The 22,067-nt window shown below is 41.4% G+C and overlaps 1 protein-coding gene across 1 annotated transcript in view; it reads left to right on the forward strand.

The window, feature by feature from the left end:
• Nucleotides 1-22,067, forward strand: part of USP54 (ubiquitin specific peptidase 54) — a 39,753-nt gene that overhangs the window by 11,271 nt on the left and 6,415 nt on the right. Inside the window, exons 7-12 of the mRNA XM_017519516.2 lie at nucleotides 1,252-1,385; nucleotides 3,268-3,435; nucleotides 5,880-5,999; nucleotides 6,897-7,092; nucleotides 9,221-10,551; nucleotides 20,709-20,827. Coding sequence (XP_017375005.1) covers nucleotides 1,252-1,385; nucleotides 3,268-3,435; nucleotides 5,880-5,999; nucleotides 6,897-7,092; nucleotides 9,221-10,551; nucleotides 20,709-20,827 — 2,068 coding nt within the window. The remainder of the gene's footprint in view (nucleotides 1-1,251; nucleotides 1,386-3,267; nucleotides 3,436-5,879; nucleotides 6,000-6,896; nucleotides 7,093-9,220; nucleotides 10,552-20,708; nucleotides 20,828-22,067) is intronic.

Consider the following 22,067-nt stretch of genomic DNA (forward strand, 5'->3'; position numbering starts at 1 on the left):
TTGATGGAGTTTAACCATGTTACCCAGGCTGGTCTTGAACTTCTGGGCTCAAGTGATTTACCCACTTCAGCCCCCCAGAGCACTGAGATTATAGTGTGAGCCACCACACCCAGTTGGGATAGTTTTTATTTTGTTTTGTTTTAGGGTCACTGGGACTCTGTGTTTTATGAAGCTAATGCTATCATAATAGTGATGACAGTTAATTAACACTCATTACACCCTGCCCATAAATCTCAGTTTGCTTTATAAATTTCAGATATCCATACATTATTTTTACTGAGTTGCCACAGAGGCAGTTTTTCTTTTTCTTTTCTTTTTTTGTGAGACAGAGTCTCACTCTGTTGCCAGGCTGGAGTGCAATGGCACAATCTTGGCTCACTGCAACCTCTGCCTCCTGGTATCAAGTGATTCTCCTACCTCAGCCTCCCAAGTAGCTGGGACTACAGCTAATTTTTGTATTTTTAGTAGAGATGGAGTTTCACCATGTTGGCTAGAGTGGTCTCCGTCTCTTGACCTCATGATCTGCCTGCCTCGGCCTCCCAAAGTTACTGGCATGAAAGATGTGAGCCACCGTGCCCAGCCAAGGCAATTTTCTAATGGTTGAGCTGCTTTGAAAGGAATGATTATGTCTTCTACAAAGATGATAACTGCATCTTCATGCTCTCCAAATGTTCTTCCTTGTCCACAGGATCCTGTTGAGTTTTACTTATGAGAAGATGCTACAAACGTTTAGTAAGAAAGAAGGCAATAGATTTGACAGCAGTATGTGCATTAATACATTCAACAGATTTTGTACATGTACTATGTACTAGATACTGTGCTAGATGCACAAGATATGAGATGAGATTAGATAGGAGAATGAATGGATGTTTCAATTCTTTAGAAGTAGTTTAGCAGAAACTCTAATTATATTACAGCTAGTGCTCGACTTACGACCACGATTGGTTCCGACAGACCAGTCGTAACACGATTTGGTCATAAGTTGAGTAGGCTGTATGCACGCGGAGATGGTAGTGCTGCTGGAAGCTGGTCTGCACTGTCGTACGCCCAGCTGGGCAACGTTTGCGCTGCCAGACGCGGAGCAGTCGTGGCTAGCGATTGTGGTCGTAAAGTCTAATGGTCGTAAGTTTCATAGGTCGTAAGTCGATCAATACCTGTAGTTTGATGTTTGTTTTTTGAGATATTTAGTCCTAGGAATGTTGCTATAACCCCCTGTCATGCTTTCACTAGACTGTGGGTTCTCTTTTGAAGGGATTCAAGTGCTAAGAGATCAGCTGGGTTGATCCCTTCCTGGCGTCACATCCCAAAGTCGCATAGCAGTAGCATCCTGGAAGTGGACTCCACAGCATCCATGGGTGGCTGGACAAAGAGTCAGCCTTTCTCAGGTAAGCAGGAGGACACTGGATTTGAGCAGCAGTTTTGTCTGGGGAGCAGCCTTAACTGAGCACTTTTGAAATTAGAGGACAGTTACAGTTTGAGTATTACATCAGAATGTAAATGTAGAGCCATTTCAGTTGCTCCATCTTTGGATTTATCTGCTTTTTGTTTTCCATCACAGCCTGCCTATTTCTTTTTACTCGGAGAGAGCCCTTGTGGGAGAGAGAAGGGACAGAAATATAGGGAACAGTGTTAATAACAGCTCCATTTTTCAGGAGAATAAATTCTAGGGCTTTCCCTGGTTTAGGGACAGTCTCTTGGGAAACAGATTTCTTATTGTTTAGTACTATGAACTGATATACCGTAGGGATACATGTAGGCTATTTGCAAAACTTGGAAATAAGTAATTAAAATTTATCCTTATCCCTGCCTAAATATCTTAGTCTTACTACCAATTGTGTTGATAGTTACTGAAAATTCTTGGAGGTAGCTGGAAGAAAAGCCTGCAGCAGCAATAAAAAGGCATGAACCCTTTTAGATACATATACTAAAGATTGTGGACATCTGGCAGAGCAGAACAATGCTAGGCAGATATCACTGGAATCCTGGGCTCGAGTAAATTATAGTTAGAGACACGTGGAAGAAATTTGAGCTTCCCATTGTAATGATACATTTGGTTTATTCCCCACATTTTAATTTATTTCTTGTTGAATAACATTGTTTTGAGAAACTTGTGAATCATGCATGAGACAACTCTCCCTTCTCTTCAGACAGCCATCATTTTTTAGTACACTAAAGACTGAGTCTCATGATCTCCTGAATAGTCCTCAATTCTGGACTAGTTTATGTACACATATGGGTAAGCACCATTTTAAAAAAGTAAAATGAAGTCGTACTATACATGTTATTCTCTCACTCAATTTTTTACTTAATTTATGATGGACATCCTTCTAGATCTATTTGGATTCCTCAAGAAAGTTTATGAAATTGGATTTTTACTGCTGTGGACATTTTACAAATTCAAAGAGGTGGTGGAAATTAAGGGTGAGAAAATGACATGCTTGAAGCTCCCCAGTCAGTCAGTGACAGCACCTAGTAGAAAGTGTTCTCTAATGATTAAAGCATAATTATGAATTTAACCTACTTGACTTTACTTTAGCTCCATTAGGCTGGGCACAGTGGCTCACACCTATAATCCCAGCACTTTGGGTGGCTGAGGTAGGTGGATCACGAGGTCAAGAGATCGAGACCATCCTGGTCAACATGGTGAAAGCCCGTCTGTACTAAAAATACAAAAATTAGCTGGGCATGGTGGCACATGCCTGTAGTCCCAGCTACTCAGGAGGCTAAGGCAGGAGAATTGCTTGAACCCAGGAGGCGGAAGTTGTGGTGGGCCGAGATTGCGCCATTGCAGTCCAGCCTGGGTAACGAGCAAAACTCCATCTCAAAAATAATAATAATAATAATAATAATAATTTAGCTCCATTATTTCCCATTTGTTTTACCTGGGGCAAATTATCCTCTTTGTGACTCAGTTTCCTTATTCCTAAAATGGGAGTAATAACAGTTTCTACTTCATAAGTTGTTATTATGATTAAATAAAATAATACATGTAAACATGCTTAAAACTATTTCTGGCACATAGTAAGTGTTGAATAAATGTTCAGTGTGATACCATTGTTGTTGTGAAGCACTCAATAAATGTTGTTATTATCGTTCCTAGCCCAAGTCCCATCCTGAATCTGATTATGGAAAGTATCCAAAATATAAGCTCCAAATTGAAGGCAAGAATTCCAAAGGGAAAGTGTTGCAGTGGTCATAAATTCATCAAGTACTTAGTCTTGGTAATGGAAATGTGATGACTTATCTTCTCCCTTGCTTATATTACAGGTGAGGAGATATCTTCTAAAAGCGAACTGGATGAATTACAGGAAGAGGTGGCCAGGAGGGCGCAAGAACAGGAACTTCGAAGAAAAAGAGAGAAGGAGTTAGAGGCAGCTAAAGGGTTTAACCCTCATCCTAGCCGCTTCATGGACTTGGATGAACTGCAGAATCAGGGTAATTGTTGTGAGCATTAGGTTGTGTGTGATGGGGACAGACAGAAAGGTGGTAAAAAACATCTAAGCTTGTTAGTTCCCTGTTTTCTCTTTAGCAAAAATTTTTTTTTTTTTTTTTTTTCAAATCTTGATTCACCCTTTCCAGTGAGAGCAAGTTACAGTAGGATGTAACAAGACTGTTGACTGGAGATAGGCACTGATTTAGGGGCACATCTATTAAAAGCCTATAGATTAGAGATAGTATATTGTTCATGAAAAATGCTTCCCATGAACGTCTATTGAAGGTGTAAATAAAACTAGCCTTGAGTCAGAAATACCTGAAAAGGGCAGTGAGCCACACTGACAGTGAGGGGAATTCTACTTGCTGAGAAGAAACATACCCTTGAAATATTCCACCTGGGGCATCAGGGAAGTGGATCTGCCAAACAGGAGCCAGAACAAAGCCCAGTTTACTTTTGATTCCATGACAATTGATTCTCTAACCTCAAACAATTTGCATGGAGTTTACTTCCATGACTGCCCCATGTTAGATTTTTTTTTCTTCCTAGAATTTATTTTAGGATGTAACTTTGTACCAAAAGAGACTAGCCTTCAAAATAGGAGTTCAGCTAAGCTGAGGTATCTACCTTAAATTGGCCATGAAACCTATATCTTAGTTTTGTTTTCCCTATAAAATGAATATATTGTTTTTGTAATTCAGAAACCCCACTTACAACAAATTGTGCTGAAGCAATATAAAAGTCCAACCTTGTAAATGTAACCTTGTAACTTTGCTGGCTATTTTCTGTTGACCACTTTTCTCCTTTTACACATACTTAGAGAATCTTCCAGAGCTATGTAATCCCGTTTGGGGCAGCTTTTTTCCTTTAATACTACTCTCTTTTGATTCAAGGTAATTGTTGCCTTATATTTTCCAAGACATTGTATTACTTTCCAAAATCAGTTTTAAATTCCTAATGCTTAGCTGTCTCTGTTTGGATAGTCTTTTTTTCCCTATTGACCTCAAGCTATATCACATTGGTGTCCCAGGTTTATTTTGCTTCTGAAAAGAGGGGTCTTGTCATTTCCCTTCTTTCATTTTTTTCTTTCTCTGACAGTTGGGCAATAGATGAAAGTTGGGAGGAGATCTCACTGGCTATATTTCATTGACAATTCTCCATACACTCAGCATGAGCAAAGAATGAAGTGCTAAGATTCTAGAGGATAAGAATAAAATTTAGTACAGTGATAAAGTACGGCTTGTGTAGATCTCCGCAGAGAACTTTAATAAAAAAAATGGCTCTAGTCACCACCTCTGAATATAAAGGTTGTATACATTTAGTTGATTCCAAATATTATGAGAGAACTTCAGGTCTGGGGAGTAAAGGAAACCACATCTCTAGAGTGGAACCTGAGTGCCAAGTTCTTCAGAACCAACCTGCTGTTTCCATTGTCTTCCCATTGCTCTCAAAAAGTCATGATGAATTAGGAAGTGAATGTTAGGGATGGGGAAGAGCCTTTCTTACCATGTCCAGCCGGAGGTAAGTGGAGGATGAAGGACATTATGGGAGAAGTGACTCAGACACTTTGACTTTTTTTCCCTGCAACCTTGTGAAGGCTCACTGGCAATCCCACTTGTAGGTGAACTTACATTACAGCTTGCTGCCAATTTATGATTCTGAGTAAGTAGAGTGAGAATTCTTTTTCAAAAATTTCTCTGCCTGTACTTTGTAGCCTTTTCATCTGCACCTGCTTTGGCATACATTCACTTTGAGAGGAGGATGGAATATTCCCTGCTCTATGGGAAGGTGACTTATTTAGGGGTAGTTTTGGTGAGGAATGGCATGCTGAAAGTAAATACTTAGCAATGCTTATGAAAAGCATGTGTGTGTAAACCAAGAACGAAAGCAGTTTAACTGCCCTGCTTTGAATTAGGAAGTGTAGACCATCTGTGACCAAGAGGTGTACTGATTTTCCAGTTTAGGGTGGTGCATAGAGGACTGGGAGTTGGTGAAGTAAATAAGTGCTATGGATGACTGTCCACAGAATAATTAAGCTACCTTTCTCATAACATAGCAGTGAAGGTCTCAGTGGACATCTAGGGTGTTCTGACACTAGTTGGCAAGAATTGCACTGGAAAAGAGCAGTTCAATTCCAAGCATAAGAGTCTATCCTTTTGCTATATGGAATACTTTGTTCTTTTCTTGAGGGACTTCCTAAGGGTCTTGGTGTTGGAATATGTGGCCATTAATGGCATGCCTCTCTTTCATGGCCTTGGTAACATCTTGGTTAAGGCAAAATGGATGTCCTGTTTGTTTCAGAGAATTATTAATAGCAATAGACAGTTGGATTAAGGATAGACCAATGGCTTAGCAGCAAGGATCTCTGTGTACTGAAGGGAAACAACAGTACACAAGAAAAGTTGGAATGAATTGTAATGAAAATGAAAAGTGCTGGCCCTTTCAGGGAGGAGTGACGGCTTTGAGAGGTCCCTGCAAGAGGCAGAGTCAGTGTTTGAAGAGTCACTGCATCTGGAACAGGAAGGAGACTGTGCTGCAGCTTTGGCTCTCTGTAATGAAGCTATCTGTAAGTAACTCTAACTGCTATGGCTATGGCACTTTTGACTAACTTCACAATGGGTATTATTAGTGTTGTCACTCAGAAAGGATAAAAACAGTGTCTCCTCACTCTTGCTCTCCCAAACTGAGGTCCTTTAGCTGTCTTTGCCCTTCAGATTTCTAAGTGTGCCTGGCACTGTCACTGTGGCCTATGGATATTTACCAAAATAGCCTCAGCAAGGAATCCATAGATGATTTTTCCAGTCATCCTTACCTTCTTATTCCAGGATAAAGTTAGACCTCACATGTGAGATTAGTCTGTTATTTTGCTAGTCACTGACTAGTGAGTTGGAACTTATAGAAGGAAATGACTTCCCAGGCCTGTAACTTTTTGCTTTAATATTTAATTCTTTCTGTTTCTCCCCTACCTTCATAGTATACAGCTCCATAAGCTTACAGCAAGAGACTAAGGCTTAGATTTGGTATCAGCTTCTTGTATGTGACCCACAAGAAGCTGTGGTCTATAAAGACAGATGCAGGTTTGGATCTTATTTCTGCGTTGGCCATTGGGAAGAGAGGGTTGAGAATAGAGTGTGGAGACCGGAGTCAGACAGGTCAGTTGCAAAGGACAAGAGTGGCAATCTCTAAGATGGAAGCACCAGTTTGTCTTCCTGATTTATTTTAGTTTTGTTTTGTTTTTTAATTTGGATTAACCTGTTTGGCCTCCATGGCTTCCATCAATGTTCCTTATAGCCAGAGGCAGCTCTGTGCCCTGGACAGCATATGCATGGTCCATGCCTTGCATTCCTGCTGCATATTTTGAGTTTTACTGCATATCTTTGCTCAATTTTTGTTCAATTTTATTCTTTTTATTTTTGTTTGTGTTTTGTGTTCTGTTTCTGCTATATTTTCTTTTGCATTTTAGCTAAACTAAGACTTGCCCTGCATGGTGCCAGCTGTAGCACGCACAGCAGAGCCCTAGTCGATAAGAAGTTGCAAATCAGTATTCGAAAAGCACGGAGCCTGCAGGATCGCATGCAGCAGCAGCAGTCATCACAGCAGCCGTCGCAGCCCTCAGCCTGCCTCCCATCACAGGCGGGGACTCTCCCTCAGCCGACAAGGTAGTGCTTGGGAACCATGTTAGTTTATGGACGCCAGGGGAAGAAGTGACCATGAGTACTCTATAGCAAGAGCTCTCATTGTCTTGGCAGCTGAAGGGGAGAGAGGAGTCCTCTGAAAAGATTTTCTACTTTCAGGTCAGACATACAGTGAAAAACTCATTGTATTGCTGGTCCTTTCCTTAATAATTCCAAGCATGCAAAAAGTACAACATAATAAGTAGACCATTTGTCCACATTTCCTATAGATAACTTTAGTCCTGGACTTGTGTAATAACATGATTATTATATTTATATATATTATGTTCTTAGACATGGCAATCTGGGCCACATTTCATGTTGTAGTAGCTATTTATTTTGGGATTTCAATGTTTTCTGTCCTTATGGAAGCAGAGAAAGTAGTCTTTCTTGCTCTGATTGCACCATAGAGAAGAGACACAAAGGTTTCCTTTGCTTTGCTTCTGTATGGTCAGGACTAGTAAAAAAGTTCCAGTAGTCATTGTTGTAGTTCTCACATCTTAGCCCTTGAATTTGGCTTTTACTTAGAATAATTTAAATAAAAATTAATTTGAACTGTTAATAATTGTGAGTAGCTTTCAAAATATAAATTAATAAATGTTGTAAATTAACTTTTTTTTTTTTTTGAGATAGGATCTTGTTTTTTCACCCAGGCTGGAGTGCAGCAGCACAATCAAAGCTTACTGCAGCCTCAACCTCCTGGGCTCAATGTTCAAAAGGCAAATGTTCAAAAATGGTTAACTGCTAGGCATGGTGGCTCACACCTATAATCCTAGAGCTTTGGGAGACTGAGGAGGGCAGATTATTTGAGTCAAGAAGTTTGAGACCAGCCTGGGCAACATGGTAAAACCCTGTTTCTACAAAAAACACAAAAAATTTAGCTGGGCATGGTGGTGCATGCCTGTGGTTCCAGCTACTTGGGAGGATGGGGTGGAAGAATTGGTTGAGCCTGGCAGGTCAAGATTGCAGTGAGCTGTGATGGTGCTGCCACACTTCAGCCCGGGTGACATATTGTGGCCATGTGTTCTATAAAAAAAAAAAAAAAAATGCAGGTCTATTCGATGCTAAAGCACATGTCCTTAACCATTATGTAATATTGCCTTTTATGATTAGGCTTCCCATATTAGTATATCATATTCTTCATAATGTTATAAGGGTGACTGACTGGGTGACTATACCCTCAAAAGTTTATAGTATATTTTCATTCATATTTAGACATTTGTTTTGAATATAAGCAATTTAGATAGCTAACCCCTTTCCAGAAAACTTATACAACCTGATGTATGTGAGTGATTGAGATTTTATTTAATTCCTTGTAACGTTGAATTTTTAAAGTCAGAAATACAAAACAATTAGTGAGAAACCAACTAAATAGTTAACCCCTGCTCCTACTCCTAAATCTCAAGAGAGTCATATTGCTTTGGAGAAGCATTTCAGTGACTAAGAGAACCAAACTTCATTGACTTTACAAGTGGACAGAGGCAGTGAGGAGCCCTATAGGCCCAAGTTTGCCCGCACAAAGGGGCTTGTCCATTCACTGGCTGAGCAGTTCCAGATTATAAAAACATATTTGAAATGATTGATTTCTGTGTAGCCCCATGAGCCCAAATCACCCTGTATTTTGTAAATGTGGCCTGATGGTTCCTTTGGCTGGGCTACCTCTCAGGACTCCAGGTAGGACTTGCCTCCCTGTATAGCATCCTGGATTTTTGCTGTTTGGTATGAGTGATTTTCAGGCTTTGCTTACCTTCCATGTCATCTGCATGTGGGACTAGCTGATTTTGTTTCCTAATTTGCAAATAGAATGTGATTAGAATGGGACTTCACAGGTAGTGAAGGATATTGGCAAGGGCTCCACTTAATGCTACTGTGTACCTTTGGCGAGGGCATTTAATAAAGAGTATTAATATTACCTATTTACCTGGGTGTGAGCTGACTGTGTGCCTTTTCTTTTGTGTTACTCTGAACTATTGACTTTATTGTGCTTGTCTTCTGTTTATTTTTACCATTCCCTGTGTGAGTAGCTAGAAATGAGAATGGAATGAACAGTTCTTTCTGTAAGCATTCCTGTCAGTCAAGGCAGCTTATGACCAACTCTCTCCATTTGTTTCAGTGAACAGCCTATCCCGCTCCAAGTATTGTTAAGCCAAGAGGCCCAACTGGAACACTGCACGGATACAGAGTTTGGGGCCAGTTCTTTCTTCCATTCACCTGCTTCCTGCCATGAGTCACACTCATCACTATCTCCAGAGTCATCTGGCCCGCAGCACAGCTCCCCTAGTAGATCTGCCTTGAAGCTTCTGACTTCAGTTGAAATAGACAACATTGAACCCTCTGTATTCCACAGGCAAGGTTTACCCAAAACACCAGGGTGGACTGAGAATAATTCTCATCATAGTTGGGAGCCATTGGATGCCCCAGAGGGTAAGCTGCAAGGCTCTAGGTGTGACAACAGCAGTTGCAGCAAGCTCCCTCCACAAGAAGGAAGAGGCATTGCTCAAGAACAGCTGTTCCAAGAAAAGAAGGATCCTGCTAACCCATCCCTGGTGATGCCTGGAATAGCCACCTCAGAGACAGGAGATGAACACAGCCTAGACTGCAGTCCTTCAAATTCATCAGCTCAGCCCAGTCTTTCTCTGTATAGAGCCTGCCACCCCATAATGCCTGTTGCTTCTTCATCTGTGCTTCACTCCCCTGATCCTGTGCAGAAAACTAACCAATGTCTCCAAGCCCAAAGCCTCAAAACTTCATTAACTTCACAAGTGGACAGAGGCAGTGAGGAGCCCTATAGGCCAGAGTTTCCCAGCACGAAGGGGCTTGTCCGTTCACTGGCTGAGCAGTTCCAGAGGATGCAGGGTGCCTCCATGAGGGATAGCACAGGTTGCAAGGATAGAAGTTTGTCAGGTAGTCAGAGGAAGAACTCTTCCCCTTCTGATTCTAAGCCTCCTTTCTCACAGGGTCAAGAGAAAGGCCACTGGCCATGGGCAAAGCAACAATCCTCTTTGGAGGGTGGGGACAGACCTCTTTCCTGGGAAGAGTCCACTGAACATTCTTCTCTTGCCTTAAACTCTGGACTGCCTAATGGTGAAACTTCTAGGGGAGGACAGCCCAGGTTGGCAGAGCCAGACATATACCAAGAGAAGCCGCTTCAAGTGAGAGATGCTAGGTCTAAGGATCTGAGCAGCAGTACTGACTTGGGGACTTCTTTGCCTTTGGATTCCTGGGTGAATGTCACAAGGTTCTGTGATTCTCAGCTTAAACATGGGTCCCCTGTAACCTATCCAGAGAGAAATCACATCCTTTTGCATCCACATTGGAACCAAGACACAGAGCAGGAAGCCTCAGAATTGGAGTCTTTGTACCAGGCCAGTCTTCAGGCTTCTCAAGCTGGCTGTTCTGGATGGGGGCAGCAGAATATGGCCTGGCACCCACTTAGGCAAACAGGTAAGAATGCAACCAGGGGTTGTGGAGAGGATTGAGGATCATATAAAAGCTGAAAGTGCTGGGTGTGGTGGCTCACGCCTGTAATCCCAGTACTTTGGGAGGCCGAGGTGGGAGGATCACCTGAGGTCAGGAGTTCGAGACCACCCTGGCCACCATGGTGAAACGCTGTCTCTACTAAAAATACAAAAATTAGCTGGGTGTGGTGGTGGATGCCTATAATCCCAGCTACTCGGGAGGCTGAGGCAGGAGAATTGCTTGAATTCAGGAGGTAGAGGTTGCAGTGAGCTGAGATTGTGCCACTGCATTCCAGCCTGGGTGAAAGAGCAAGACTCCATCTTGAAAAAAAAAAAATTTAAAAAGCTGAAAGCAGGTAAAGATCAGAAGAAGGGGATGTGCTATACAGATGGTATCCCCAGCTTAGTAAGAGGTAGTAGAGCTTTTGACTTTACTCAGAAAGCCTTCAGGACAAGAACTAGGCATTTTTCTGGCTAGAGTGGAGGAAGGAGCAGAATTAACATTCACAAGCAACTTCCCTCCTTCTGAAGTAAGAGACTACTAAGTATTTGCCCATGGCTTTTCTAGTATGCTGTGCTAAATAATGGTTTACAGGTCTTTGAGAGTGATTCAGCATGAAATGGGGGAGGCTGAGAGGAAAATACATTCTTCTATGGCTTAAAATCCCAAGATTCAGTCTCCAGGTCCACTTTGCAGTAGGATGTCCATATGCTCAGTGTGGACATTTTCAGATCATACTAAACCAGCAATATCAAGACCTTCCCTGATCCCTTTAGGAACAGTCAAGTTTAGTGTTCATGGAATTTTCAATGTAGTATATGCCTATAGGGTAGCTCTTCACTGAGATAATACAGAAGGAAGAGTAGGGCCTGTACCTGAAGTGTACATCATAGTCAGTTCTGGAAATTGAAGACATGAAGAATGTTTTCACTTACATTGATGTACTTAACTACAAAGCCTGAACTGTTTTCCTGGTTCCAACATTAACTCGCAGTATAAATTTGGACAAGTCACTTAATATCCCAGGACCAAGGTTTTACCTGTAAACTGTGAGAATTGGTTCAGTGATTTTTTTAAAAAAGCTATGTTCTAACTCTAAAATGACATGTATGACATGTAAAATTGAACTTGGAGGCTGGGGGCGGTAGCTCATCCCTATAATCCCAGCACTTTGGGAGGCCGAGGTGGGCAGATCAGCTGAGGTCAGGAGTTTGAGGCCAGCCTGACTAACATGGAGAAACCTCATATCTACTAAAAATACAAAAATTAGCTGGGTATGGTGACATGTGCCTATAATCCCAGCCATGCAGAAAGCCGAGGCCAGAGAATCACTGGAACCTGGGAGGCAGAGGTTGTAGTGAGCTGAGATCGTGTTATTGCACTCCAGCCTGGGCAACAAGAGTGAAACTCCATCTCAAAAAAAGAAAAAAAAATTAAACTTGGCGAACTTTCTCCTTAGCTTGGCTATGACAATTTCTGTAATGGTACAGGTTCCTTGCATGTTGACAACCAACATTTAATTACAGCTAAGTAAGTGTTTATTGAGTATTTACTGTGTTCCCCAGAGCCTTGGGGGGAATACCATATAAATTTAAGATTTGATATTAGGATACATTCCTGAGGATCCATATCCTAGCGTAGGTTTTGCAATAACATTTATAAGTGATCTTTAGGTACGTAGGACTAGATGATATGGGAAAAATCTAAAGAATAAGGGAAAGCTGGAGTCTGCCTCAATGAGCTTTCTATCTAAAGAAGCAAGAATACACACTTTTTTTTTTGAGATGGAGTCTCACTCTGTTACCCAGGCTGGAGTGCAGTGGCACCATCTCGGCTCACTGCAGCCTCCGCCTCCTGGGTTCAAGCTGATTCTCCTGCCTCAGCCTCCTGAGTAGCTGGGATTTCAGGCATGTGCCACCACACCTGGCTGATTTTTGTATTTTTGGTAGAGACTAAAAATAGGATGGAGTTGTTGGCTAGGCTGATGTCGTACTCCTGACCTCAGGTGATCCACCCACCTCGGCCTCCCGAAGTGCTGGGATTACAGGTGTAAGCCACTGCACCTGGCCACAAATAATTATTTAAAGAATAATAATAAAAATACAAAATACTAAATTGCAAAATTGAACTAACTAGTTGAAAGTTAAAACTTTTTTTTTTTTTGAGACTTAGTTTCACTCTTGTTGCTCAGGCTAGAGTGCAATGGCATGATCCTGGCTCACTGCAACTTCCACCTCCCAGGTTCAAGCTGTGGCAGGTGCCTGTAATTTCATGTATTCAGGAGGCTGAGGCAGGAGAATCACTGGAATGGGGCAGCAGAAGTTGCAGTGAGCCAAGATCAAACCACTGCACTCCATCTCAAAAAAAAAAAAAAGGCAAGGCACATTGGTTCATGCCTGTGATCCCAGCACTTTGGGAGGCCAAGGCGGGCAGATCATCAGGTCAGGAGATCGAGATCATCCTGGCTAATACGGCGAAACCCCGTCTCTACTAAAAATACAAAAAATTATCTGGGTGTGGTGGCACGTGCCTGTAGTCACAGCTACTCGGGAGGCTGAGGCAGAAGAATCGCTTGAACCCGGGAGATAGAAGGTGCAGTGAGCCAAGATCACGCCACTGCACTCCAGCCTGGACGACAGAGCGAGACTCCATCTCAAAAAAAACAAAAAATTAGCTGGGCGTAGGGGTGCATGCCTGTAATCCCAGCTACTTGGGAGGCTGAGGCATGAAAATCACTTGAACTAGGGAGGCAGAGGTTTTGGTGAGCCGAGATTGTGCCACTGCACTCCAGCCTAGGCAACAAGAGCGATACTCTGTCTCAGAAAAAAAAAAAAAATTATTATGTTTAAAAAACAAAAACAGTCTGGGCGCAGTGGCTCACTTCTCCCAAAAAGTGTAATCCTAGCACTTTGGGAGGCTGACGTGGGCAGATCACTTGAGGCCAGGAGTTCAAAACCAGCCTGGCCAACATGGTGAAACCCCGTCTGTACTAAAAATACAAAAAAATTAGCCACATATGGTGGTGGATGCCTGTAATCCCAGCTACTTGGGAGGCTGATGGCAGGAGAATTACATGAACCCAGGAGGTGGAGATTGCAGTGAGCTGAGATCATGCCACTGCACTCCAGCCTGGGCGAAAACAAAAACAAAAAATCTCTTCTGTTACCCAAAATAGCAACATTTTTGTATTGTAGGTAGTTTGAAAATACATAAAGTATCAAAAATCACTGATAATGTCACTCAATATTTTCATAAGCTTAACCTTTGGTTTTCATTTTTAAACATATATACTATATATTGTTTTGTTTTTGCAAAAGGCAGTATCTTTACAGTATATGTATACAGTTTAGTCTCATGACTTTCTCATGTTATAACTATGAGCATTTGCTGTAAAAACTACCTTTAATGGTTATAAAGTATTTTATATAAATGTACTATAGTGTATTTCTTCAACCATCCTACCATTCTACTGTTGTTGAATACTTAGGTTACTTACAATTTTTTTTTTTTTTTTTTTTAGACAGTCTCGCTCTGTCATCCAGGCCAGAATACAGTGGTGCAACCTTGGCTCACTGAAACCTCCACCTCCCAGGTTCAAGTGATTCTCCTGCTTCAGCCTCCGAGTAGCTGGAACCATAGGCGCGTGCTAGCATGCCTGACTAATTTTTTGTATTTTTAGTAGAGACTGTGTTTTAGTTTCACTGTGTTGGCCAGGCTGGTCTTGAACTCCTGGCCTCAAGTAATCCACCTACCTCAGCCTCCCAAAATGCTGGGACTATAAGCATGAGCCACCGTGCCTGGCTTATAATTTTTTAATAACATAATACTGTGATGAATATCTTTGCACTTAAGTGGCCACATTTCTCATGAGCTTCGTAAACTTTTAGAAGACTAATAACTAGTTGAATGTTATAAACTTTTTTTTTTGAGACAGGGTCTCGTGTTGTCTTGGCTGGAGTGCAGTGGCATGATCGCGGCTCACTGTAGCCTTGACCTTCTTGGCTCAAGAGATCCTCCCACCTCAGCCCCCTGAGTAGTTGGGCCTACAGGCATGCACTACTATACCTGAAAATTCGAATGCTGTAAACTTAAAAAAATATCTTGATACATACTGGCCAGTTAGCCTTGAGGAAGACTATACTTCTGAAAACAGTATGAAAGGGTACTTATTGACCATTAATTTTTTTTATCTTGTAGTGTACAGAAATGAATTTTAAAAACCTAGTAGTCAATCAGTTCTCAATATATTTGTCAGATCAGGCTGAGCTTGATGGCTCATGCCTGTAACCTCAGCTACTTGGGAGGCTGAGGCAGGAGAATCACTTGAGGCCAGGAGTTTCAGGCTGTACTGTGCTATGACCATATGCTTGTGAATAGCCACTCTCCTCCAGCCTGGGCAACATAGTGTGAGACCTTATCTCTAAAAAAACAAAAACAAAACTTGTCAAATCAAACTAGTGTTTATTTTTGTTAGAGGCCCTGGTTTAAAAACTAAGTCCTTAAGAAGTGACATGACAGGCTGGGTGCAGTGGCTGACGTCTGTAACACCTGCACTTTGGGAAGCTGAGATTTGAGGATCATTTGAGCCCAGGAGTTCAAGACCAGCTGGCCAACGCAGTAAGATCCTCATCTCTACAAAGACTGAGAAAATTAGGTGGGTGTGGTGGCGCACACCTGCAGTCCCCGCTACTTGGGAGGCTGAAGCAGGAGGGTCAACTGAGCCCAGGAGGTTGAGGCTGCAGTGAGCTTTGATCGTGCCACTGGACTCTAGCCTAAGCAACAGAACAAGACCCTGTCTTAAAAAAAAAGGATTGATATGACATAGAATAAAGAAGTGATCAGGTGGAATTAATCAGGAAGTAGATGATGAAGGAAAATGCCAATTAGGATCTGTATGTGAAAAAATAGAATTTGAGAGGAGTCCTTTATCTTACTATAAAATATTTACTAAGCACCATATTACTTTACTTTTTAAATTTTATTTATTTTTTTGAGATAGCCTCGCTCGGTTGCCCAGGCTGGAGTGCAGTGGCAGGATTTTGGCTCACTGCAACCTCCACCTCCTAGGTTCAAGTGATTCTCATGCCTAAGTCTCCCAAGTAGCTGGAATTACAGGTATGTGCCACCATGCCTGGCTAATTTTTGTTTATTTTGTAGAAACAGGATTTCACCATGTTGCCCAGGCTGGTCTCAAACTCCTGAGCTCAAGCAATATGGGATTACAGGCATGAGCCAGCACACCTGGCCACCAAATTACTTAAAAAAATAGTGCTTTATTGATATGTAGTTTACATACCATACATTTCACCTATTTAACGTGTACAGTACAATGGGTTTTAGTATATCAAAGTTCTCCATTCATCGCCACAATCAGTTTTAAAGTGTTTTCATTTGACATGGGAGAATCGATTGAACCCAGGAGGCAGAGGTTGTAGTGAGCTGAGATGGCATCACTGCACTCTAGCCTGCCTGACAGAGTGAGACTCTGTCTCCAAAAACAAACAAAAAAAAGTATTATCATCCCAAAAAGAAACTCTGTTTCCATTGACAAATCATTCTTTATCTCCTTCTACTCTTCTCCCAACCCCAGGCAACAACTGATCTATTTTCTGTCTGTATAGATTTTGCCTGTTCTGGATATTTCTTATAAATGGAATCATACAATATGTGGTCTTTTGTGACCAGATTAATTTTGACATAATTGCAGTTCCTAAAGCGTTACATAAACACTGCTCTTTTGCTCTTTTTTTTTTTTTTTAAGACAGGGTTTCACCATGTTGGTCAGGCTGGTCTTGAACTCCTGACCTCAGGTGATCCGCCCGCCTTGGCCTCCAAAGTGCTTGGATTACAGTAAACATTGCTCTTGACCTATAGTCTGAATTTCTTAGTACTTTGAACTTGGGCAGTCATCATCTTATAGATATCTAAAAAATTAACTTTTGTTATGGGAAATTTCATGTATATTCAAAAGTAAAGAATAAGAGTAGGCTGGGCACAGTGGCTCATACCTGTAATCCCAGCACTTTGGGAGGCCAAGGCGGACGGATCACCTGAGGTCAGGAGTTCAAGGCCAGCCTGGCCAAGGTGGTGAAACCCTGTGTCTACTAAAAATACAGAAAATTAGCTGGGCATCGTGGCAGACTCCTGTAATCCCAGCTACTTGGGAGGCTGAGGCAGGAGAATCACTTGAACCTGGGAGGCAGAGGTTGCAGTGAGCCGAGATCATGCCACTGCACTCCAGCCTGGGTCACAAGAGCAAAACTTTGTTTCAAAAAATAAGTAAGTAAATAAAAGTAAATGTTACAATAATCCTCCAGGTACTTAAAACCAGCTTCCATAGTGATTATCTTGCACAGTTATCAACATATGGCCAGTTTTGATTTAGTTATAGCCACTTCCCTGCCACTGTCCTTTCCGCTGTACATTATTTTATTTTTTGAGACAACGTCTTGCTCTGTTGCCCATGCTGGAATGCCCAGTGCCATCAGGGCCACTGCTGAGGTCCTTGTACCTCAGCCTCCTGAGTAGCTGGGACCACAGGCACACACAACCACATCTGGCTAATTTTTGTGAGTTTTTTGGTAGAGACAGGGTTTTTCCGTGTTGCCCAGGTTGGTCTCTACCTTCTGAGCTCAAGTAGTCCACCAGCCTTGACATCCCAAAGTGCTAGGATTACAGGCATGAGCTACCATGCCCAGCCTCCTCTAGATTATTTTAAAACTAATCTCTGACATTATATTATTTCATCCATAAATAATTTGGCATGTATCTTTTAGAAATAAAAATTTGTTTTAAAAAGGCAAACCTATAATATTACTAAACCTAAAAAATTAACAATAATTTTAAATATAATACCTAGCTAATAATTCCAGTTTTCTCAGTAGTCCCATTAATGTCTTTTCACAGTTGTTTTATTTCAAGTCAGGATTAAAACAAGATACACACGTTGCATTTTGATGATAAGGCTCTGAAGTCTTTTTTTTTTTTCCCAGTACGATACCCTCTGTTTTTTCCCTTTCCATTTATTTGTTGAAGAAATTTGGCCATCATCTTATAACATTTCACACATTGTGTATTTTGCTGACTATAGCCTAGTAGATTTTTTTTTAAATGTTCTTCTAGCTCTCATTTTTCTTGTAACTTAGTACTTAGAGCTAGCTCAATTAAAATCAGATACAAATTTTAAAAATAAGAATATTTAATAGGAAGTTTTTTGTATTTCGTACACCATATAGGCACCATACGTAATGTCTGGTAGTCTTTCTTTTGTTATGATTGATCAGTGAGTAGACATCATCTTAACCCTATCTTCTGTTGAATCTAGAAATTCCCTTACAAATGGCCACCTCTATCTCTGCTTAAATTCTTTTGTTTTTTTTTGGCAGAGTCTTGTTCTGTTGCCCAGTGTGGAGTGCAGTGGTATGATATCAGTTTATTGCAACCTCTGCCTCCCAGGTTCAAGTGATTCTCCTGCCTCAGCCTCTCAAGTATCTGGGATTACAGGTGCGTGCCACCACATCCGGCTAAGTTTTGTATTTTTAGTAGAGACAGGATTTTGTCATGTTGGCCAGGCTGGTCTTGAACCTTTGACCTCAGGTTATCTACCTGTCTCAGCCTCCCAAAGTGCTGGGATTACAGGTGTTAGCCACTGCACCCTGCCTTCTTTTAAAGGAATCAGAATCTACTCCCTTCAGGAGGTTCCAGTGGCCACCTTCTTATCTAGGAATCACACTTGGCTTGATTAGAGAAACACCCAATTCTAAACATTACTCTATAATTCTTTTCTTTTCTTTTTTTGAGACAAGTTCTTACTCTGTCACCCAGGCTGGAATACAGTGGCATGAACATGGCTCACTGCAGTTTCAGCCTTCCAGGCTCAAGTGATTCTTCTGCCTTCGCCTCCCAAGTACAGGTGGAGCCACCATACCTGGCCAACTTTTTAATGCTTTTTTTTTTCTTCTTCTTCTTCTTCTTCTTTTTTTTAAGAGATGGTGTCTCGCTATGTTGCCTAGGCTGGTCTTGAACTCCTGGGCTCAAGCGATCCTACTGCCTCAGCCTCCCAAAGTGCTGGGATTACAGGCATGAGCTACCATGCCCAGCCATAGCTATAATTCTTAAACCTGGCTACCTAGTCATCTGAGGAGTCGCTCAGAAAACCCCAAAAAACACATATATACAGAAATAATTTTATAGAAATAAGAACATAGCACACATGCTGTTTTTATTATAGACAACTTTCCTGTCCCTTCTCTCACAGTCAGTCTCTACCTCCCCAGGTGATTATCTAGTGTGCATACATTGTATTTTTCTGTTCATACAATCCTGTGTAGACCTACATATACATAAACAGTGTGTTTGGTTTTTTTTTTTGCTTATAGATCATTTTACAGTTTTTTTTTCTTTGAATGCAACAATATTTCATTAAAATTCCTTTAAATAATCTAATTTAACTCAGTTTATTCTTGTTAAGTGACTGGACAATATTTGGTATTAAACCATAATGTATTTAGCTAGTCTTGTATAGATGAGCACTACTTTATTTCTAGTTTTTGGCTACTATAAATTATGTCAGCAGAAAACATTCTTGGTTGGGTGTGGTGGCTCACGCCTGTGATCCCAGCACTTTGGGAGGCTGCAGTGGTCGGATCATGAGGTCAAGAGATCGAGACCATCCTCACCAACATGGTGAAACCCTGTCTCTACTAAAAGTATAAAAGTTAGCTGGGCGTGGTGGCGCGCACCTGTAGTCCCAGCTATTCAGGACCCCAAAGCAGGAGAATCGCTTGAACTTGGGAGGCAGAAGTTGCAGTGAGCTGAGATGGCGCCACTGCACTCCATCCTGGTGACAGAGCGAGACTTCATCTCAAAAAAAACCAAAAACCAAAAAACAAATTCTTATACATATGTTGTTATGAATTGGTATTTTTTCTTCCTCTTCCCAGGATTAGAATTGTTGGGCAACAGGATAAACATATTTTTAATTTTATTGGAGATTACCAGCTTGCTTTTTAGGAAGCTATTTTAACATTTCAGATTTCCCCCAATAATGTTCAAGGATATTTTCTTAGACTTTTTGGGAACCTTTCAAAAATGAAAATTCCCAGGCTCCAACCACAAATCTGATTTCAGATCTCTGGTAACATTCAGGAAGCTATATTTTTAAAAGTTCCCAGATGAATCTGAGGTGGTATTGAAAGCACTGCATTTAAGTACCCAGGAATATTAAAAATAACTGGTCTTACAGTACTTACATGAATAATATCAGCTTCAGCCAGATATATATATTAGAATCAAATTATCAAATCAAGACATGAATTGGCCACGGACGTATATATCAAATGTAGGTCAAGGGCATATACAGTTTCAGAATGGAAAACTTAATTAGTTGGCTTGGGGTTAGCCTCTTGGGAGTCACCTATCCAGTTTAAAGCAACTGTGAACAACTGGAAAGATTTTGAAGAGAGGTGAGCATTTAGTGGTTGGTTAGAATTTTAGTGATTGAGAGAAGCACAGAGGAAAGTAAAAGAGCATTACACATGTAAAACATTCCTGAGCATCTCCTGCTCAGAGAAAAGAGGTCACCAGGTGAGATGATAAGAGTACTGTGCTGAAAATCAAGAGGGTTTAATTTAATCCTGGTTAAACTACTAAACTGTCAGACCCTGGAACTCATTTTCCTGTTACATAAAATGAAGAGGTTTGATAGATGATTATTATGATCATTTCAATTCTGAACTAGACTGGAGATGATAATTTCCTTTGTCACCACACATACTCTAGAAAATCACTGTGTTAGATAATTTCCTCTGTCTATAGGTCTTGAGCCCAAGTCTGACAGAAGCTGATTATGTTTACAAAAATGAAATGAAGCAAGATGGGTACATTCAGTTGTTTGTCCACAGAGCCCTTTCTCTACAAAGTTTTTCAAGGGCTGTGATCTGAGACCCTTGTGGCCGACAGGAAACTATCCATATTCTAAAAATTCTTATTTCTAAATTCCAGGAGCACGTCCTCCATTGAATTCAGGGATGCATATTTATTATTTAATGAAACAAGAACTCCTGAGTTTGTGCTGTTAGGCTTAGTGATTAGGCCCCAGGAGAAGAGATGGCCTCAACTTCTATTTGTGTTTTCCTCCTCAGGCTCTGCAGATGGCATGGGAAGGAGGTTGCACTCAGCTCCTGGTCCTGGTCTCTCAAAGACTCCAACAGCAGAAATGGAGCACGGTCTCCATGAAGCCAGAACAGTGCGTACTTCTCAGGTAGCAGCCTCAGGTGCTAAGGTGCTGGGCCTGGGGTGGTATGTTGGGGAAGGAATTGTAGAGAGATGTGACTGGTAAGGATGATGATAAGGCAGAGGCATGGTGATATGGGGGCTATCAGAAGGAAATAAGGTCTATGATTGGGCTTCTTTTGAATGAGAGGAAATTGATACACGGCCACTATCTTACCAATACATTTAATTCAGGAGTCTTCCCCTATTCTTTCCCATACCCTGAGGATAGTGTCTGTGGGAAAACCATAAGTCTGGTATTATGTGTCTGCCTGTATGTGTCTGTGTGTTTGAAGGCTACACCTTGCCGAGGCCTCAGCAGGGAGTGTGGGGAGGATGAGCAGTACAGTGCAGAGAACTTTCGCCGCATCTCACGCAGTCTCAGTGGCACCGTTGTCTCAGAGAGGGAGGAAGCTGCAGTTTCTTCCCACAGTTTTGTAAGTAGAATCAGGGTCTGTCTGTTCAGAGCATCCTCTTCCTTGCTAAGCAAAAGTACAGTGCAGGTGAAGAAGCAGGGAGAAAGTGAAGGTTGTAATGTGAGGAAAAGCCATGTGTACTCAGCAAAAATAAGGACACACAGTCATTATTTTATTTAGAAGCATTCAGTTGGAGCCCAGAGAAATGTTCATTCCCTGTAGCAGTTCTGATAGGCTGTGTGTGTTGTAGGGTTTCCTACGTGAGAAGAGTAATAATACTTCAGAGGAATCTAAGAAGCAGAGGCTACTCATTGGGTAAGAACCCACTGCACTAATCAAAGGAAGAAGGGAAGAATTGGGATGGAGTATTGTTTTGCTTTTTCCTCTCACCCCCAGTATGTGATTGAATAGAATCCAGTGTGTTTTCAATCTAGAGTGAAGCATGTGCATCAGCGAGAAAAGGAAAAAAATCTTCTTGAGAATTTTCATATACTAATGCAGTAATGTGTAGTTGGAAGGGACAGGAAATCCCAATCAATTTCACTACCTTACCCAAGTTGAGTTTTCATTACAGTAGAGGTCAAGTTACAAAGTACCAGTGCATTGAAGATTGTCCACTAAGTCAGTTCAGTAAAAATGTAAAAACAGGTTTTAAATACATGGTACAAAAATAAGAAGGTATATGGTGAAAACCAAGTGTGTCTTCTACCAGCGCATCAAATCCAGTTTCCCTCCTAAGAGGTACTCATTTTTCCAATTTTTTTTTTTTTTTTTGAGTGAGACGGAGTTTCACTCTTGTTGCCCAGGCTGGAG

Source organism: Cebus imitator, unplaced genomic scaffold (genome assembly GCF_001604975.1).
Source record: "Cebus imitator isolate Cc_AM_T3 unplaced genomic scaffold, Cebus_imitator-1.0 Scaffold755, whole genome shotgun sequence".
NCBI classification, from domain to species: Eukaryota; Metazoa; Chordata; class Mammalia; order Primates; family Cebidae; genus Cebus; species Cebus imitator.